This window comes from Phalacrocorax carbo, chromosome 8, assembly GCF_963921805.1.
Source record: "Phalacrocorax carbo chromosome 8, bPhaCar2.1, whole genome shotgun sequence".
Lineage (NCBI taxonomy): Eukaryota > Metazoa > Chordata > Aves > Suliformes > Phalacrocoracidae > Phalacrocorax > Phalacrocorax carbo.
In genome coordinates this window covers 31,543,331-31,561,852 of record NC_087520.1, presented here as the reverse complement: position 1 = coordinate 31,561,852, position 18,522 = coordinate 31,543,331, and the positions used below count along the sequence as shown (strand labels likewise).

The 18,522-nt window shown below is 41.0% G+C and overlaps 1 protein-coding gene across 1 annotated transcript; it reads right to left on the bottom strand.

Annotated features, from left to right (window-relative positions):
• Window positions 1–2,482: 2,482 nt before the first annotated feature.
• C8H16orf87 (chromosome 8 C16orf87 homolog) lies at window positions 2,483–16,258 on the bottom strand. Its single transcript, XM_064459477.1, has 4 exons — window positions 16,117–16,258; window positions 11,778–11,874; window positions 8,898–9,080; window positions 2,483–3,021 (listed from the first exon to the last, which is right to left on the bottom strand). The coding sequence occupies exons 1-4, from the start codon at window positions 16,180–16,182 to the stop codon at window positions 2,903–2,905; spliced, it is 465 nt and encodes a 154-aa protein (XP_064315547.1). The 5' UTR covers window positions 16,183–16,258; the 3' UTR covers window positions 2,483–2,902.
• Between the last annotated feature and the right edge of the window lie 2,264 nt (window positions 16,259–18,522).

Below are 18,522 nucleotides of genomic sequence, written 5' to 3'. Positions count from 1 at the left end.
AGTTAAAAAAACCTGTACCCTAATTCACTTTTTCCAAAAGAATATTATTTTTCTGTGAGAGGTCTCATGCTACAATACACAGTGAAACAAATTAAGTTAGACTGAACTAGAGACATTCAAAGGCAGGCCCTAAAATCTTATACTGGAACTAGAGTCATAAAAAAATTTTTGCATGAGCAACTTTCTGAAGTGTTACACATTTATTCTTGCTTCTTGGAAACTACGTGGTTTCCAAGTCAGTCAGAACTGCAGTACATAGAATTTTACTCTCTCATCATTCAGCTGTCACTGGCTTTATTATAGTTTCACAGACCGAGATCCAACACATTTTACAACTATAATCTACAATGATTTGCCACAGTGTTTCATCCACTGATCATGTGTAACATACAAAGAGCTCTTGAGGTGCCAGTGTGTTGATGCCTGTTTCACACAATGCACACATTTTCCAGTTTAGTCACTGATTACATTCCAAGAAACCTATGTCTTAGCATACCACAGCCACAGATTTACCAGGGCTTTTGGAAGATGCTGGTGTCCTGTCTATGTAGGAAAGAATAGTTTGTTTCTGGTTGGTGGGAAGAGAGTCGGGACTCTTGCTTTGAAAGATCCACTGGCATAGAAGCACTCTCTCCCTAGAATATTTTGAAGGCCACCTGCTTCCATCACAGCCTTCTCGAAGAAACTGGAAGCTAGCAGGGGAAGAAATATAGAATGATCACAAGTGGGAAAGAGCTGACAGCAGAGACCTGGGGAAATCAAAGCAGTACAGAAATAGGACTCAACCACTGTTTCAAGACCGGAGAAAAAAGGGCCTTGGGCTTTTGAGAGGTCTGAACATATTTTTCAGTACTGATCAGAGAAGGCACCAATCTAATTGTAGAAGTTGTAAATTAAATTTTGTCACATCTAATATTAACCAGTCCTCTGAAGATAACTTTAATTCCATGTACAGGAACAGAAAGAAATAGAAACCTGTAGGAACACAGGTTAGAGCACCAAACAGACTGCATTAGTAGTTTCCTTTGTCCCTTCTTAACACAGTAGATCTCATTCTAGCAACAGAAGCAACAAAATCCTGGCCATATCTTAAGTTTTCAAAATTAGAACTTCCCTTTTGTCATTCTGACTTTAATAACTTACCACGCAAATATATGCTCTATCCTTAAGAGTTACTCATCTGTCCTTACTATCGGTATCTGTGACAGGCTACAGTTCTGGAAAGCAGAAGTCTACATGATGTCCGGAAGTATGTCTTGAGTTCATAATTCCTCATTTACTGGAATAAAGACGAATGTACATTAGTGGTTTAAGTTCATTTCCATATCCATGCCTCTCATCCAGTGTTAAAAAGTACCCCAATTACTCCTTAAGAGTTAAGAATTAAAAATAATTTTCCATGTTTCCTGCTTCTGCTTACAAAGTTTGCACCTGATCAGTCCCTTGGGGCTTAACTCAAAACTATCATAGCTCCTTCCTTTAACCAATAACTAATAAACAGTCAATATTTGATAGTCTAGCTTTATTAATAGAAATCTCTGCTTCCACCCAGAGATCAGTTCTGTAGCAGAACCTCCTTAGGTAATTTTCACTATTAAAGTGAAGTGATACTGAAAAGCATGAGTAATACTGAAGAATTTAATTGCCTTCCCCTTCATAGAAGGGAGTGAGTGAAAAGTCACAAAAAGCTGGTATGTCAGATTTCATTAATACAATTGCCTCCTACAACCTCCTCCCTCAGGATTTTACAGGGCTTGAGCCTTTTTTTTTTGTAAGACAAAAACCCCATATATTTACTAACATTTTTGCTCAAATTGCTCTATACCACTTGAACAAAGAGGACTTTGTTGAATGTTTTCCCCAAACCTATTTCTACCACAACAGCTCATTTTGCACACTCACGTAGATTTTTGCTTTGGTATTTACAGTCAACAGTCCAAAGTCAATACTGCCAAGAATTACACTTTTAAGAGACAGACAAAAAAAGCTGATGAGAATAAAAGGAACTAGCATAACCTCATCTTTTAGAAATACCAGTATGAAGTTGCTAGCTGCAGATCTACATCTCTGATGCCTACTTCTCTCCCTCTACAGAAAATGATGGGCCAAGAAAGAGTATGGGAGAAGTACTTACCATCTGGACAAAACAGACACACAGCAAACAGTGATCACAAAAAAAAGCACTTAGCTCCCAAACTTCAGGAGTCTGACCCCAAAAAGTATGTGTGATTTTTAACAAACAACTCTATGTAACAGGGAATCATTTTCTAGAGAGAATTCATAAACAATACAAAGTTGTCAAGCAGAATAATCCCCCCCAAAGGAAACCACTTCAAATTTCCTTCCTATAAGAGTTATATCACACCTATAAAAAACCCCACAAATCTAAAGTCATCCCTAGGATGAATACCGGATTTCTAAGAGGATTAAAACGAACGCACCCTAAGTATCACAAACGTACTTAAGTTCCAGCTCAATAAAATATTGCAATATCAATTTATTAAAAGTTGTGAACTGTACATACGTAAACTGCGATATAGCTGAAAAATCTGAAATATATAATTTTAAAGGAAAATCATTTATTTTTGAAAATATTTAAAATATTGCGTTTCTGGCAGCAAATTTAAAAGAAGTGCTCTGGAATGGGTGCAGTCTCTCTGTGCATTTTTCTAGCATTTGTCTTCAAGGCGTAAAACAACTGCTTTCTGATTTTTCATAGCACAATCTTGTGAACACTTTCTTTCTGACTTGTAGAGACAGAATTCGATTTCCAAGAACAGCAGCAGAATTTTAAGAGGAACTATGGTCCTTGTCGGTGCAGACAACACTTTCCGAGAGTCCATGACACCTTGGAAACATGCTAGCCACTCTGCATATAAATGCATCAGATTGTGCTTGCAAGTTACAGAATAAGTCTTTGATTGATAATTTTTCTGTTTATTTCCGCCAAGGCCACTGAAAATACGAAGGCCTTTTCATCTGAAAGGTTAGCATACATGTCAACTTCTTTTTCTTGTTTCTCTGTAGAAGAAAAAAAAGTCACTATTAGAAGCTTTTTTCCATTATCCAAAGTTAATGCAAGCTACACAGTAGTTAATGAATTATGTGGAGTGGAGTACTGGAATTGAAATGAAGTTAGACAACTCCTAAGCAGGAGGGATTGAAAGAGAGGAGGAAGGAACACAGGCACACAAAGGTACTTCAAGAATCACAGAATTAGTCATCCAAAAGCATGACTGAATTTCTGTTCTTCAATGACAAAGAAAGGAGTGACTAACATTATATTGATTCCTAACACAAAAAGAGTATTCAAAAGTTCCTCCTGCTTTGGGCAGGTTTTATATTTTTATATGAACACTTCCCATCCTAGAACACAAAGATATTTCACCACATCCTCATTAAATATGACATTTGTCCCCCTATTTTATATCTAAGTAACAGAAACCCAAGAGTTTAATTACAGCGTCCAAGATCAAAGAGCAGATACACTGCAGAAATCAGGTTCCCAATTTGTCACCATGAACATTTCTGGGCTTTCTGTACCACAGACTTTTAATCTTATCCCAGGTATAGAGCAATGCTAACACCTCAGTGAGCAAGGGGAAGCCTCTGAATTCCCTCTGCTGATGTTGGCTTCTTTCAAAGCTACAGATACACACCAGTAAGCCATCAAGAAGTTTCCATGCTGCAGTGCTCAAGTGCATTAAGTTACACTACAGCATACGACAAAACTAATAGAATAATACTTTCATAAATACTACTTAGTCCAGAACATGACTATTTATATCCCAGTTTAGCTAGCCACGGGTAGCTGACAACTCATTAAGAACAAAAAAAAACAAACAACCCACTGAAAAAAAAACGCCAAATACCTAACAAAACACAGCTTTGCCAGCAGAAGACCAAGCTTGTAGACATAGAGAAAAGGAATACATCTAGAGCTTTAAGGTTGGTGTGTAGCTGTCAAACCCCTAATCCAAGTTCCATAGTGGCCTGGACTAATTTGCAATCACAACACAATGCTCACTTGACAGACCCCTCTGTCTCATTAACACACAGACACACACATGAACGCTCTTTTTGATCTCAGCACGCTCTGGCAGACTGCTCCACCAAGACACTTAAGTCAGCAATGGGCAGGTGAAAGAAAGCAGCATTGGAAAATAATGGAAAGCACCATGTGGAAAAAAGATCCCAGCATCTAATATCTCTACCTACTCACATGGCTTTTCCTTCAATAGGTCCACATTCATAATAAAATTTTTAGATTTGGCTTCACATCTGATTGTCTGTGTTACAGCTACGGACACCACCATTCCGACAGACTACCCCTCCTGTGAAGTCAAGTGCTTGTTAACAACTAAGTGGGAGAAACTGAAAAATAATTTACCACTGTGTTCTGATGTTATAATGACACAAACACACAGCAACAAATCCCTCTACTTAAAGATTTTTAGGCAACTTAATAACACATAAGCTCACCTTTCCCTGCAAGTAAAATTGCTTTGTGAGGAGCCTGGACACACAAAGATGCATCAGTTTTTACTCTGAAAACAAGAATTTGCCTTAGCTGAGTAAAACAAATGCAAGCACGTTTAATATTTGGAATGTAAGTGATTTCTGCTTGTTCCCTGGCTACACAAGGTAATATTCTCTAGCGTACTGAATTTGAAATGAAGGCTGAGAAACTCAGTTAAACTACAGGGTTGGACTTGCAGTGAAAGACAAATAAGTTTCTATATGTACACTCAGTCTGGGTTGCTCCACTTCCTCCCTCTCATCATCTACAAATTAACAATGCTGGGAGTTTTTCTGAGTACAGACACTATGTGCACGGGTTATTCCCCCCTAACCTTTTCTATTTTCATATCTAAACCCCTCCCCTTTTTTCATACTTCCCAATCCAAACAAATCCAGCCACCACCTGAATGTCAGCACCCAGTAAAACAAAAAATACTTTCTCTCCCCTCCCACTCCCCATTACTGTTAAACCACCAACTTTCTCAAGTTTCCCTTCCCCCCATCCTCCCAAAGTACTGGCTTGTTCTGAGAGATTTCAGCTTTAAAGAACAGAAATCTTGATATCAAACAGCAAAGATTAACACAGGTTTGCAAGCTTTATACATTAAGATAATTCCAGTTCTCTTCAGTAACTAGTGAAGAGCTTGCACCTGCCTGACATTTTATCATGTTGCTCATACGATACCATGGTTTTTACAGGCACTATTAAAACTTTCTGCTTCATGGTCTTATCTGAAAGTAGTTTTGACTCACTTCTCTATTATTAGCAAAAGATTGTCCATAGAATCACAATACCATTTTTGTAAAACATTAAAAATACAAAGTCTTTTGATATACAACTAGGAGGCTGTTTAAGTGAAAATACTGTCTTTCTGTAGCACCTCTCTCTCATCCTCAGATCTCCTGCAACGCCCTAGACCCATAGCCTTTAAAATTGTGATCCATGTATTAATCAAATGTGGATCCTCCCCCCTCACAAATTTTGTATGGATTCAAAATCCAGAGTTCTGAGATTCACTATCCAAGATAGTAAACTACTTCAAATGTGCACATTGAACAAATGTATGAGTAATACTGTTGGAAATTACTGGAAAGGAAAATTTGGGTCAAGAAATTTAATTCAGCTTAAGTTTTATCAGGATCCTGAAATCTCTTTATAAAGATTCACCCCTTGTTAAGTATCAAGTATGCTTTAGTAAGACTCCAGGCCACTCTTAACTAGTCTCACTTGATGGTAACCTCTTTCAGGAGCAGAATAACAAATACCACTTCTTCCGTCATACAAGGGTTTTTTTGTTTGGCTATAATCAAGGTTGTTAGCGAGATAACAAGGCAGCCTAGAAACCTGCCTAGCTGTGTATCGTAGTCCTACACAATAAAATGATTAAAAACACACAAAAACATACCACCAGCACAAAAATGAGAAGCGTCTATTTTCAAAATATATTGTAGCATTTCTGACAAAGAAATTAAGTGACAATTTTGCAAGCCAAGCCTGCAGTGAGAGGTTCCTATTTTCCAGGGTCATCACACATCTCTGAAACATGTGATAGGAATATTCTCTGGGTCCCGGCACTCTGCTATATCCCCTCAATCTGCATCAGCTTCCCCTCCCTCCCCCTCCATTCTTTCTCACTAAATTTGCAGTGAAAATAGCTTATTTAAAAAGCCCTTTTCTGCCTCCTATTCTTAACTGCTGTTGAATCCTGCAGCTCTTTGCTCTAACGTGAGCCAGTCATGAAGGATACAAAAGGCACAGACATAACTGGCAACAAGCATGCTATATATGAAAAAAAGCACAGCACAAGCAAGGAAGCAAAGCTACATATGTCGGTGTCCTTAGGAAGAAAATCTTCATAGCTAGGTGATCTTCAAATGGACAGATTATCTGCTCTTGCAGGTGCTCTCTGTCCCCATTTTTCATGTACAAATGTATTAGGCATTGCAGGAGCCTAAGAGGCACCGAATATTTATCAGCTTTGCAAATAGTGGCCTCCTTTCAAGTCTTTTGAGGGAAAGAAGAATAGCACAATCTCTAGCAGGAAGTAACATGTACCCAAAAAATATTCTAGAAATATAAAATAGGCAAGAAAATAATAAACTCTAACACTAAGCTAAGGTCTTGAAAGTCAGTTCTGGAGTGCAACAATATGCAGACTGGTAAAAGGACTAGCAATGACTCACAAAAACCACCTTAATTGGAGTAGAAGAATTACAAGTTGCTTAATATGCTTTTATGCAACCAACACTATCAAGCAGCAGGTTTGGTAAAGGAAGAATATTTCTAAAATCCTCCACTAATTACTCCACGTGTAGTAGTTAGGCCAATTTTATAAGCCACTTGAAAAGGGAGAAGTCAATATTAACTTGTTTTATAGTAATTACTTACAAAATTATGGTTCTCTGCTGAATTTATTTTTATAGACATGACACCCACATATATCAACTTTTTCTTGGTTTCTTTTAAATCTGCTCAATAATCACCACAGTGGTCTACACACATTACAGTCTGACACAACCAGAAATAAGTCATAAGTAAGAAAATACCCTAAATCCACTTATTCCTAACCAATGAGGTATGCTGTACTGGTGACAAGCAAAAGAATTACAAATGGGTGTGAATCCAAGTTCCATACTAGCTCTGCAGAAGAGGTCAAGGAAGAAATAGTAGCAGCAGTCACAGTACCAAGTAAAGGGGATGGTAGGGCAGGATAAGAAGATGAAGGTGTCTTCTCAAGTGAGATTCAACTTTTAAAAAAACCAACCCACACCACCAAACACCAATAAAGCAACACATCACACATGCACTCTTATGCAAAGATCTCACTACATCAATATTGCTAGTTTTCTATCTTGGAGCACTGGCATACTGTCACACTGGGGAGTTTGCAGCAAGAGGTTAAAAACATGCAGCCTAGTTTTAGATAGGAAAACATGTTCTCTAAATACCCCTCATTCTTTCAAATTCTTGCTTTTTGGAGACTATAAAACATGCATTAAGAGAATAGATATTTTCTTTTGATTGGTTAGATTGCTTTCTTCTTTTTCCAGGGACAGGAAATAAGATATGCTTTTATAGGGCAACCCAACAAGCTTGCAGGAATTTTCAAACCAAAGCTGTGTGAACTAGACTGGCAGTAAAAAGCCTAGAAAAGATCCTATAGGTGCTAGACAAAGACTAGCTTGGATCAAGAACAAATAGGGAAGCTCTGTATTCTGTGAAGCTACATACATCAACAAGCCATATGCAACAGTGAAGAGATTAGATATTTTAAGTGTATTCCTACTACAGTAAAGCAATTGCCATCCAGAAAACATATAGAAATCGAATTCTACCTCCTATTTCCACAGCCTAAACAACAAGTGCTAAAACAACAAAATCCCAATTTATACTTCATTTTTATAGGAAAGAAACTTTAAGAACACACAGTTTTACGTTAAACAGCAGACAACAAAATTGGTTTTGGAAAGTTAGAAGTTAAAGGAACTCACTTTGCAACATGGATTAACACCCACTTTTGTTAACAAATAAGGTGACAGGGGAAAGAAAAAAGTAAACTGCACTTCTGAGTGATGCCACAAGGTATGCTTGATGGTTTCAGTGTTTTTAAGAACAAGATCTTCTAAATATTTATATGAAGTCTTGCTCTTCCTCTTCTATCTGCCTTCCAGCCTTTTTAAGTCTATGCTAAATTTTGCATTAATTATTCAGGCCTAAAATTAATATCTCCAAAACCACAGATAGCAAATGCAGGCTCTTAAAAAAATAGGAATCCTGACAGTCACATACTTGAAGGGCTCCAAAATTACTCTAGTGCATGTAACAGTCTCTTTATTGTATAAAGATTAAGAACAGCAGGTCACCAAGGAACCTTAATAAGCAAGGAGGCATTCTTTCCTCTAGAATATTATTCTGTATAAACATGGGACAAAAATTCAGGTCATAGTTGTGACTCCAAATGCCCTCCAAAAGGTTTCAAGGAACTTTTAAAGCAAGCCAATCATCCTAATCACTCTCTGATAACAGGCATCATTATGTTGTTGGTCCTTGTGGCATAGAGCAGCAGTACCTCAAAAAAAATAAAAAAAACACAAAACCTGAAAAACCTCCAATGTCTTTCCACCTACATGTAGAAACTTGATCTGGTGGCTACAAATACAGACTTAGTTCTTTGTAGTAGTTCCAATCAGACACTGAAACATAAAACCAGAGGTCTCTACAGATGTGAAACAGTCCTTTCCCCATATTAAGATATCAGGTACTGGCTGAACTAGTCTAGTTACTTAAATGGTTTGAATAGTATAAAGTTTATCAATAAAACAAAATCTTCATACAAAAAGAAAACCCCATGAACATATTTCTCCAGTTCTCATACCTCTTTCTTCCTCGTGCTTTTTGGCTGAGGCACTCTTAGGTCTTCCTCTTCCTCGTCTGCTATGATCTGAATGGCTGTTAGACCTGGATCTTTTTCGGTTTTCTAAGTCTTTATTTACTGCAGAATTTATCTTCTCTCGCTTAACTCTCTCTGTCCGTCTCCTTTTTGCCTCACTCTTGTTTTCTGTGCAAATGAATAGAGATGGTATGATCTAGGGTTGTTTTCATCTTTGTTCTTGATTTACTTAGTGCTTACCACAGCCAATCACCTCTTTTCTTTAAATCTCAGCAAAAGTGGTTAGATGTCCATACCTTCGCATAACAATTATATCTGCATGATATCCATGCAGAAATTAAGGTGTTGGGTCCAGAATGACACTTCACTTTTTGATTACAAGGATCAAGCCTTTAATTACTTCAAATGCATTTTGCAACATGAGACATTTGCTAGCACACAAAAAGTTCAGTTTCTCATAATAAGATGGAAAAAACTGTATGGATCACAGCCATCAAGACATTGCACATTACCACTAGCCAAAAAAATAAAAAGTTACCATATAGACAAACAGCAAAGTACTACTTCTTTTGACACCAACAATGAAATCATTCCCGCTGCTCACACAAATCAAGATGCTGATTCAACAATACTGTCAGTAAATGCCACATGACATAGCAGACATGTCCTGCCAAATCTAGACTATGACAAGGTCTCATAATACTTAATGCTGAACAGGTGTATTGTCTTCCTACACACCAGAGGCAAAAAAGAGTATTGACATGCATTTCACCTGTAAGTATGGATTAATGAGCTTGGGCACTGAAAACAGTACAGTCACCACAGCACACTATTCAATACAGACTAGTCGTGCATTTGCAAGGTGCAGCACCATTCTGCAGTAGCTATATTGTTGAAAATACTGGAACAATGTTTTCTAAAAGAAGTGCAGTTACCTTACAATACAGTTACAATACACGGTGCCCCGCTGTATCTTCCTGGGGAACTGGTTTCCTTTTGCTGCAGTTGTCTCATTAATGTTGTACAGACACAGAGTACAAACTGGACAGCAGGGTAACTTGTCACTAGTGTTAATACAGAATACGTATTTCACAGTACCCCAAAAAGGCTGAGGTAGCAAGGGACCTCTGGAGACCAACCTGCCCAACTCCCCTGCTCAAGGCAGGCCACCAAAAGCTGGTTACCCAGGACTACATAGACAGCTTTTGAGTACCTCTGAGGATGGAGACTATGCAACCTCTCTGGGCAGCCTATGCCAGTGCTCAGCCACCCTGGCAGTAAAAAAGCGTTTCCTGATGTTCAGAGGGAACCTCCTGTGTTTCAGTTTGTGCCCACTGCCTCTGGTCCTATCACTGGGCACCCTGAAAAGAACCTGGCTTCATCTTCTTTGTACCCTTCCTTCAGGTATTTACATATACTGATAAGATCTCCCTGAGCCTTCTCTTCTCCAGGCTGAACAGTCCCAGCTCCCTCAGACTTTCCTCTGAGGAGAGATGCTCCAGTCCATTCATCATCTTCATGGTCCTTCGCTGGACTCAATCCAGTATGTCCATGTCTCTCTTGTACTATGGAGCCCAGCACTAGACACAGTACTCCAGGTATAGCCTCACTAGAGTTGAATAGAGGGGAAGTATCCCCTTGACCTGCTGGCAATATTTTGCCTAACGCAGCCCAGAATACCATTAGCTGCCTTTGCCACAGCTCATGTTCATGAGCATTGCTGGCTCACGTTCAACCTGCTGTTCACCAGGACCCCAGGTCCTCTCCTGCAAAGCTGCTTTCCAGCAGGGTGGCCCCCAGCTACATATGTGCATGGGGTTCTTTCTCCCTGGTGCATTTCCTATATACAAAGCTGAATTATACAAGACCTTTGCTCTACTAGATTATAGCTTTCAGCTTCATTTGGTAACTACTTTATCAACTTTCAAATAAAACACTGGAGGAACAGGAAAGAAAATTGATCAACGCTTCCAAACAGTACCACAGACATCACTTAACCTCCTCCACCTTGAAAGTTCAGTCATGTAGCATAATGTCATATAATTCCTACAAGGTGGGAAACTACACATATCCTTCAAAATAGCGATACAAAATATCAAATACTTAGTTTCCATTTTGTAGGGCTGGCAGGTAATTTTAAAAAGTAGACCTTATAAATCAGATACTTTTTTTTTTAAAACATCTCTGACAGGTGTTTGTTCCAACTAATTCCTACTAGGAACTGGAGGAAGTGATAAACATGAACACAAGAACGTTAATCATGCCAGAATGCATATTCAAATGACCTCTTACTGTGCCCAACAACAACAAAAAAACCACAAGTTAGACACAAAAAAACCCCACTATTTTTTGTTTAACCATGCAAAGAGACACAAGACCCACCTGGTTTTAGATTAAACATATGACCAATTTTACACAAAGTGCCATTCAGGTGTTCATTAAAAAGTACAACTCAGTATAACTTCTGAAAGTAAAAATCCTCTTCCTTTGAAGAAAACCCGGCTTCAATCAGCATGTACTCTGAAATCTGATCCCTTTGGCACCTCTAGCCATTTAGCTTCAAAAGTGGATTAACAAAGCTTTCTGTAAGGAGTTATTTTGCAAAGTGACCAATATGCTCAGCTAGAATATACACAGAATAAATGCCAACATCACAAGTAGAAAGGAAGTAAGACTGAAAACACCAGCTTTTCTCCCCCCTCAAAATTCAATAAAAATTACCATATTAAAAGTCTACCATGCACAAATTCAAAGGAAAGTGAACGACAACAGTCAATTTACACAGAGAAGTAAAATCCTCTATCTTTGCCTCCAAGAAATAAAGGGAAAGAACTGTTGCTCCCTTCTTCCCATCTCTGTATTTACCTGTGATGGGTGGTGATCTCTCAGCACGCTTAGCATGCAAGAGTTTTCGACTAATAAATATGTAGCCACAGGGACACGATTTACATGCAACAGGAACCTGGGAAAACAAGAGACAAATATTTCAGATCATTTCAAATTATGAAAAAATTCCTGACCGATTAATAACTTGTATTTTGTCCTCAGAAATACCTCTTCAAATTCAGTCCTAATGCAAGTTATGGCCTGTGCTATTATACAATTGTATTTAAACACATTAAAACCAGGTTCAGCTGTGAATCAGCCACCAAGCCTTTTCTTTATGCAGTTGCTAGAAATCAAGCTTGAAGCGTACAGCTGTTTTGACCACTTTGTCCTACAAACCCCTTCCCCCAGACTGTCAGGAAAGGGGTGGGGGAAAGCAGAAAGCACGAAAGCAAGGGTGAATTAGAATAGAAATATTAATTTCTCGTCTGAGCTCTCAAATATTCCCAGCCAAATCAGTCAGACATTCCCAGTTTTGCTTCCATCATTTACTTTAAAAAAAAGAAAAAAAGAAAAAGCATAAGCTTAAACTTTCAGTACAGTCTGAATACATTCACTTTCAAAAGCATTTGAAAGCAACTCCCACAGAGAGCAGGAGCAGCTTTAAACCAGAGGCACAACAGAGCCCGAAGCAAAAGATGCATTTGTACCCCACTCAAACACTGTTGTAGACAAGGCCAGGTGGTTACAGAAGGACTTAGTTTATTCAAAATGCAAATAACCTATGACAGCTAGTCAAAAGCAGACTGAAGAGTTTGAGAGACTACAGTGCTTCTCCTGATCAGCTCAGTAATCAGGAGCAGTAGTACATTACCCCAGCATAAGACACCTTAAAACAAGATGAGAAAATCTTAAAATGCCACACTTACAACATGAAAAATGACAAAAAATCTTACTCTGAGCAATTAAAAAAAGCGATGCTGATAAATTACAAACTTATTACCTTCACTTAAAGCCAAGATTTTTCAAAATCTTTTAAAGTTGTAAGGAGTATACCATATTGGTTTGATTAGGTTTAAGACTGAACACAAAGCAAGTTTAAACAGAGATCTGGAAAAGATTAACACACATTAAAGTCAAGTCATGTTGAAGCACAACAGTGGGGGGAAAAAATCAGGAGGTAATTTCTCAAATTTAGTGCTTTAAGGCAGGTCTCTACAAGTTTGCCAATGTCCACTGAAACGAACAGGAATACATAACCATGACTGCCTGCTCAATTTTACTGGACATGCAGAAGAACCAAGTTGAATGTTCTACTGGCTAGGGAGAAAACTGCCAATTAGTGCATGAATTTGTAAAGGGGAATTTAACTGCTACTCAGAATACACAGATTATATTGCTTCCTGTAGAACATCGTAACGCCTGTACTTTCACTCTATGAACAGCTTACAGACTTCTGATACTGGTTTTATATAAGTAGAGTCTTTTTAATTCCCTTTATGGAGATATTGATATAAAAACCATTCTAATCAAGGTTTACTGAACCTTAAAGCTCAGAATTTAGCAGACTTGTGTGCACGCTATTCTGCTGGTTCATAAGTCAGTCTAAGAGTACTAAAAAACACTATCTAGCAGATAGTTTGTCTGTATTGGTAAGGTGATATGGGAGTCCTATTTAAGCCCATTTTTGAACACCTGGTCTCCCCAATAATTGCGTTTCCAGGCTCAGCCTAAAAAAATGTGGGGAAAACCACCCAAGGGGACTGGAGCAGACCCAATATTCTTCAGTGAACTTAACTGTGTTTAACAGAACATTGTTCTCGTGTTACAGGTTTGGCATGTAGGGGTGTGTGTCATTGGGGGAAGGGGGACAGGATTAGATGGGAAGGGGCTTATTCAAAGATATCAGTTATCCTTTGAAGGCCTACACTGATAATATCCTGTAACATCATTATGAAGGCTACAAACACTATTTTACTCTATTGAACATTTTCCTAACCAAAAAGAAATTTAGTTTCTCATACAAGAAAGTCTGCCCAAAGCTAAGTTAAGAAGTGATAATTATTTCTTCTAATTGACTGCAAGTACTTCAGGCTCCCTAGTTTAACAGGGCCATGCTTTCCTTGTGAAAATATCACCAAAGCCCTTCTTTTTTTTATTATTTTAAAAGGCCTAAATCGCAGTTACATACCATTTAAGTTATAACAGAAAAAGTTTAAAAGCCTAAGAAGTTGTTACCCAACATTGCGCTCCAACATTTGTGGCTGTCTAAATATTTCCATACATGCCACTTCTAGCGAAGAAATCAGAAACAAATGCAAACCCCTTGTTTATGGAAGAGTTTAAGAAACACTACTACAGGACATAACCACTTAAGAGTCACACAATAGCTTCCCCACACTCTGCAGAGGGCTGACTTGTCCTGTAGGTTTTAGTTTCTTGCCTTCCCTCAAACGTCTGGCACTGGAAAACAAGGTCCTATGAGCAACACTTGTGCTGGGGCAGGACACATATGCAGATTAATTCCACGTTAGCCACAGGAGAGTTGCTAACAGAAAATCTACACTGACATATGCATATCATGTGTTTTAGTTTTAAAGCACAGAACAAAGTGAAAGTTTCAGCATCAGCTTAAAAAGCTTATGACGTTTACTTACTTGCTCTTCCTACTGTTGGTGGTTTGACATTCACTACATTAAAAAAAACCAAAACCAAAAAAAACACCCCACCACCACTCTCATATTCAACTTGTTGCTCATTTTAATTTCTTCTTTCACCAACTGAATAACCAGAACTTGGCACACAATTTTTTCTCAGAAATCATACTTCAGTGACATGCTTAACATGTAAATATTTGCAGGGATTCATCCACTGCTTAAAACATGAAAGGATGCCCCCCCCAGCTTAACATTCCAAACTGTTCCAGGATGAGCAGAAACGCTATAAAAATTATGCAAGTCAGAACAAATGACTTCTTTTTAATCTTCATAAGTAAAGAAAAATGGCACGAGATTGTCTTTTAATATAGCTAGAATAGCATACACCAGTCAAGTTTCAGGATCAAATAATAGGACCGTGTTTCCCATGACTACATGTAAAAGCCTCCCCCCTGCTCTGAGCCCCACAGCAGCCTTCTGCAGGGCTGTGCTATTGTTCCAGCAGAGGCGCGCTACTCTAACAAACTGCCTATTTTTAATAGTAACATCATCACCAATATCAAACGTAAATGAAGACAAGCTCGTGATATAGCAACAGTTGAAATCAGCTGTTGTTAATGTTTAAGTGTAAGTAACTCCATTTTGTAAACAGAACTGCAGCGAGACATAAACAACAGTTCACGTATAGGTTTGGAGTACATGACAGAAATTGCAGCGAAGATCTCGATTCTGCTGTTCTTAACCTACTCGATGAGAAAACAACACAGCCGAACGCCTTCCCCAGTAGCCTGAGGCACATTAGTCATCCAAAGAACAAACTGCACTGTATAAATTACTAAATTAATTATATTTTTAATAAATTACATAGTCAGTAAACAATACCAGCGCATAAAAAATTGGGAACGTCGCTTCAGCATAACGTAGCTATCACACTACCCTGCAGGAGGAACACGATGTTTCATCCACGTTCCAAGCAGAGAGCTGCAACGGCAACGATTACTGCCTTCATATAAACACTGCTCCGCAGCGGCACGGAGACGGTTTAACTCCTTCCGCTTTCTTTCTCAGAACCAAGCAGCTCAGCCGACAGCTTCTCGCCTCGCTACTGCAAACGCACGGCGGGCACAGAGGGGCGACCACAACCGGCGCACAGAGGGGAGAAAACAGGAAGCAAGGCTGCGTGCAGGCAGCCGGGGAGGGGCGGGGATCCCCTTGGAGCCACCCGGCGTCCCGGGACCTGGGAGGCTGCTGCCAGGGGCCTCCGCCACCGCCCTGCCCGGCGGAAGGTCAGGGCGGGACTGCGCTCACCCACTGTGCCGTGCAAGGATGAGCCGCCGCGGTGGCAGCGGCCCCCGAGATGCTACCCGAAGGGACGGGGCCGAGGCGCGGCGGCGAGAGGAGCGGGCCCCGCCACACACCGCAGCCGAGGGGCTCGGACCCGCAGGGAGCCACCAAGAAGGGCCAGAGCCCGCCTCCCCCGGCTCCACCCGCTGTTCCCCTCACTCCTTTCAGCCAGGGGCACAGCACCGGCAGATACCTGTCCTCGCTGAGGCGGCCGGCGGGCCCCTCCGTTCCCGCAGCCAGGCACCCCTCCGGCGGGATGGGCAGGGCAGCGGGACCGGCGCTCCTCCCGCTCGCCGGGCGCCGCGGCCACTAAACCCTCCTCCCCGGCGGGGCCGGCCCCGGAGGGAAGCGGGGAGCAGGGCCGGCAGGCGCCTCACCTGTTGGTCGCACTCCGGGCAGGACTTGGTGGCCATCTTCACTTTCTTGGCCCTGCTCGAGGACATGCTCGCTGCTGCTGCTGCTGCTGCTGCTGCCGCCGCCACTGGCGAAGCGCCGGCCGTGCCACCCCGCGGCGGGCGGGCGGGGGCACGGCGCCGGTCGGCCGAGGGGTCTTGCACAGCTTCCGCGGGCCAGCGCCCGCCCCCAGCGCGCCCTTCCGACAACGGGGCCGCTCCCCCGCCGCCGCCGAAGCCCTGCCCCCGCCAGCAGAGCGGGGGCGGGGCGCCTGCGCAGGAGGGCTGCGCCCGGGGAGGGGCGGGGTAACGGCCGGGCCGCTTCGGGCGAGTAACGGCTGCTGGTGTCCCGGGGCGGGGAGGGCCGCGGTGGCCACCCCGAGGCGCCCTTCTCGCTGTCACCCTCTCAGGCGGCGCGCGCTGCCGGGTTCCGGCGCCATGGCCCCGTCGGGTGCCTGCGGGGCGGCTCAAAGCTGGGCGAGGCACCACACAGCTGGCTCCTTCTTGGTTGTCGCGTGTCCGCGGCTTAACTCGCGGTAGTCAGCGAGAGGGCAGCTCCCCTAGCGCCTTCCCAGCTGCCTGCGCCCCGTGGGCAACACCGGCAGGATCGAGGCCCGCTGAAGTGTGCAGCAGTCGGCAGCGTTCAATACTATTTTTCAGGTCTTGGTCTCAATTCAGAAAAAGAAGGGACTGAAGTTGAGGGGGAGGGTTATCTCCTGCAGTTCCTTCGCGTTTGGTAGCCTGGTGGTTCAACAGTTAGCGTATTCGGTCATGCCTCTAGAAGCTGTTGTTATGCTTGCAAATGTAATGGTATTTGATTAGTATGTTAATTTTCCTGTCACTCCCACCTGAAAATATTAATAGCATAATGTAAACTCCCTACGCTTATATGTTTCTTATAAAATGTGTTGTTAAGGAAATAAAGCAGCTGGTAATACTCATTTCAGCTCCCAAATTCCTTCAAGATACAGCTCTCAGACTGAAACTTTGCATTGGCATTTAGAAGTTTTGTATTCCTACAGAATGTTTACATCTGAATAATTTACCTCCGGACTTAAAAAAAGAGGGAAGTGATCATGACAATACGGTTATCAACAAGAGTTTGGAGGATTTTTTTTGCACTGCAAAATGTCTACAGGAGAAAAGTGCAGTCTTAACAGAAAGTTCTTTTTGAAGCTTATGGTTTAAAATAGCCTGAAGAATGGCTGCCAACAAATATTAAAGAACTGTACTGGAACTGTAATGCTTTCACATGGGCAGCAATGAATGTATCTGTAAGGCTGGCTCTGGGCCCAATATAACTGAACTTTTATGTTTGTAGTTTAGTCTTGAACTCAGTTTGTTGTGCCTAAGTATTGAGGAAAAAACTGTGGAGGAGAGGCAGTTTTAACAAGACTTTTGACTAGACTTCTCTTTCAGGGAAATTAACCTAAAAACAGTTTGGAGGAAACTTCTGTAAAGCAACTTTTACAGCTATTTAAATGTTAATACTGTCTACTAGCTCATTACTGAGTTACTTTGCATTTGGCCAGTTCTTGGTGGACAGGAAGAAGTATTTATTCATCTGCCAGGACAGCCCAAATAATATTTTATCCCTGTCAGGCAAATTAAAAGGACACTTCCTTCAGTCATCTTCTCACAGAGTAAAATTCTCCCTAGAGCTGAAGGCCCAGTGGTCTTACCTTGCCATGGCTCACTGACCTTCCCTACAGATCAGATAGCTCACAGTATCCCAGTTGCCAAGTAAGCTTGTCTAGAGTCTTGCTAGTGCTTGGTTTATTCAGCCTAACTGTTGAGGCTAATTTATTACAAGTTCTGTGAAATTTGGAGTTCCAGACTCATAAAAGACCATGCCTGCTCTAGATAAGCAATATGTTTTTATTACAGGTTTCTAAGTGACATGATTGCTGCGCATTCCTTAAATGAAGACTGTAAAACCCGAAACATCTTCTGAAAGGCCACGTAGAATATCAAATTACATATGTCTGTCCTAAGGAAAATCTGAACACATTTAGGAGATAACACAGGGCAGTCATGTGATATAATAAACTTAAAAAGAGTAAAGAGGTACATCCTTACCTTAATAATTTTAAATGTGGTTCCTCTTAGTAATCTTGACGATTACTCTACTATGACAAAGTCCACAAGTGACAATCTTAGGATAAAATTTTCCTTTTCTAAATTTTAAAAACAAATCTTTCTCACTTCTTAGTAACCGTGATCTCCTCAGAGGAGACTTCTCACATTTACCATTTGCAGTGGGAGGTTGCAGTTCTGGCTCCACCTACAATCACTCCAAGTCATTTACTATCTTCTCTTGTTGACAACTTGTCTCTGATCTGTCTCACTGGGCAGATCTCCAGTGAGAGCTCCTGGATAAAACAGAATAAC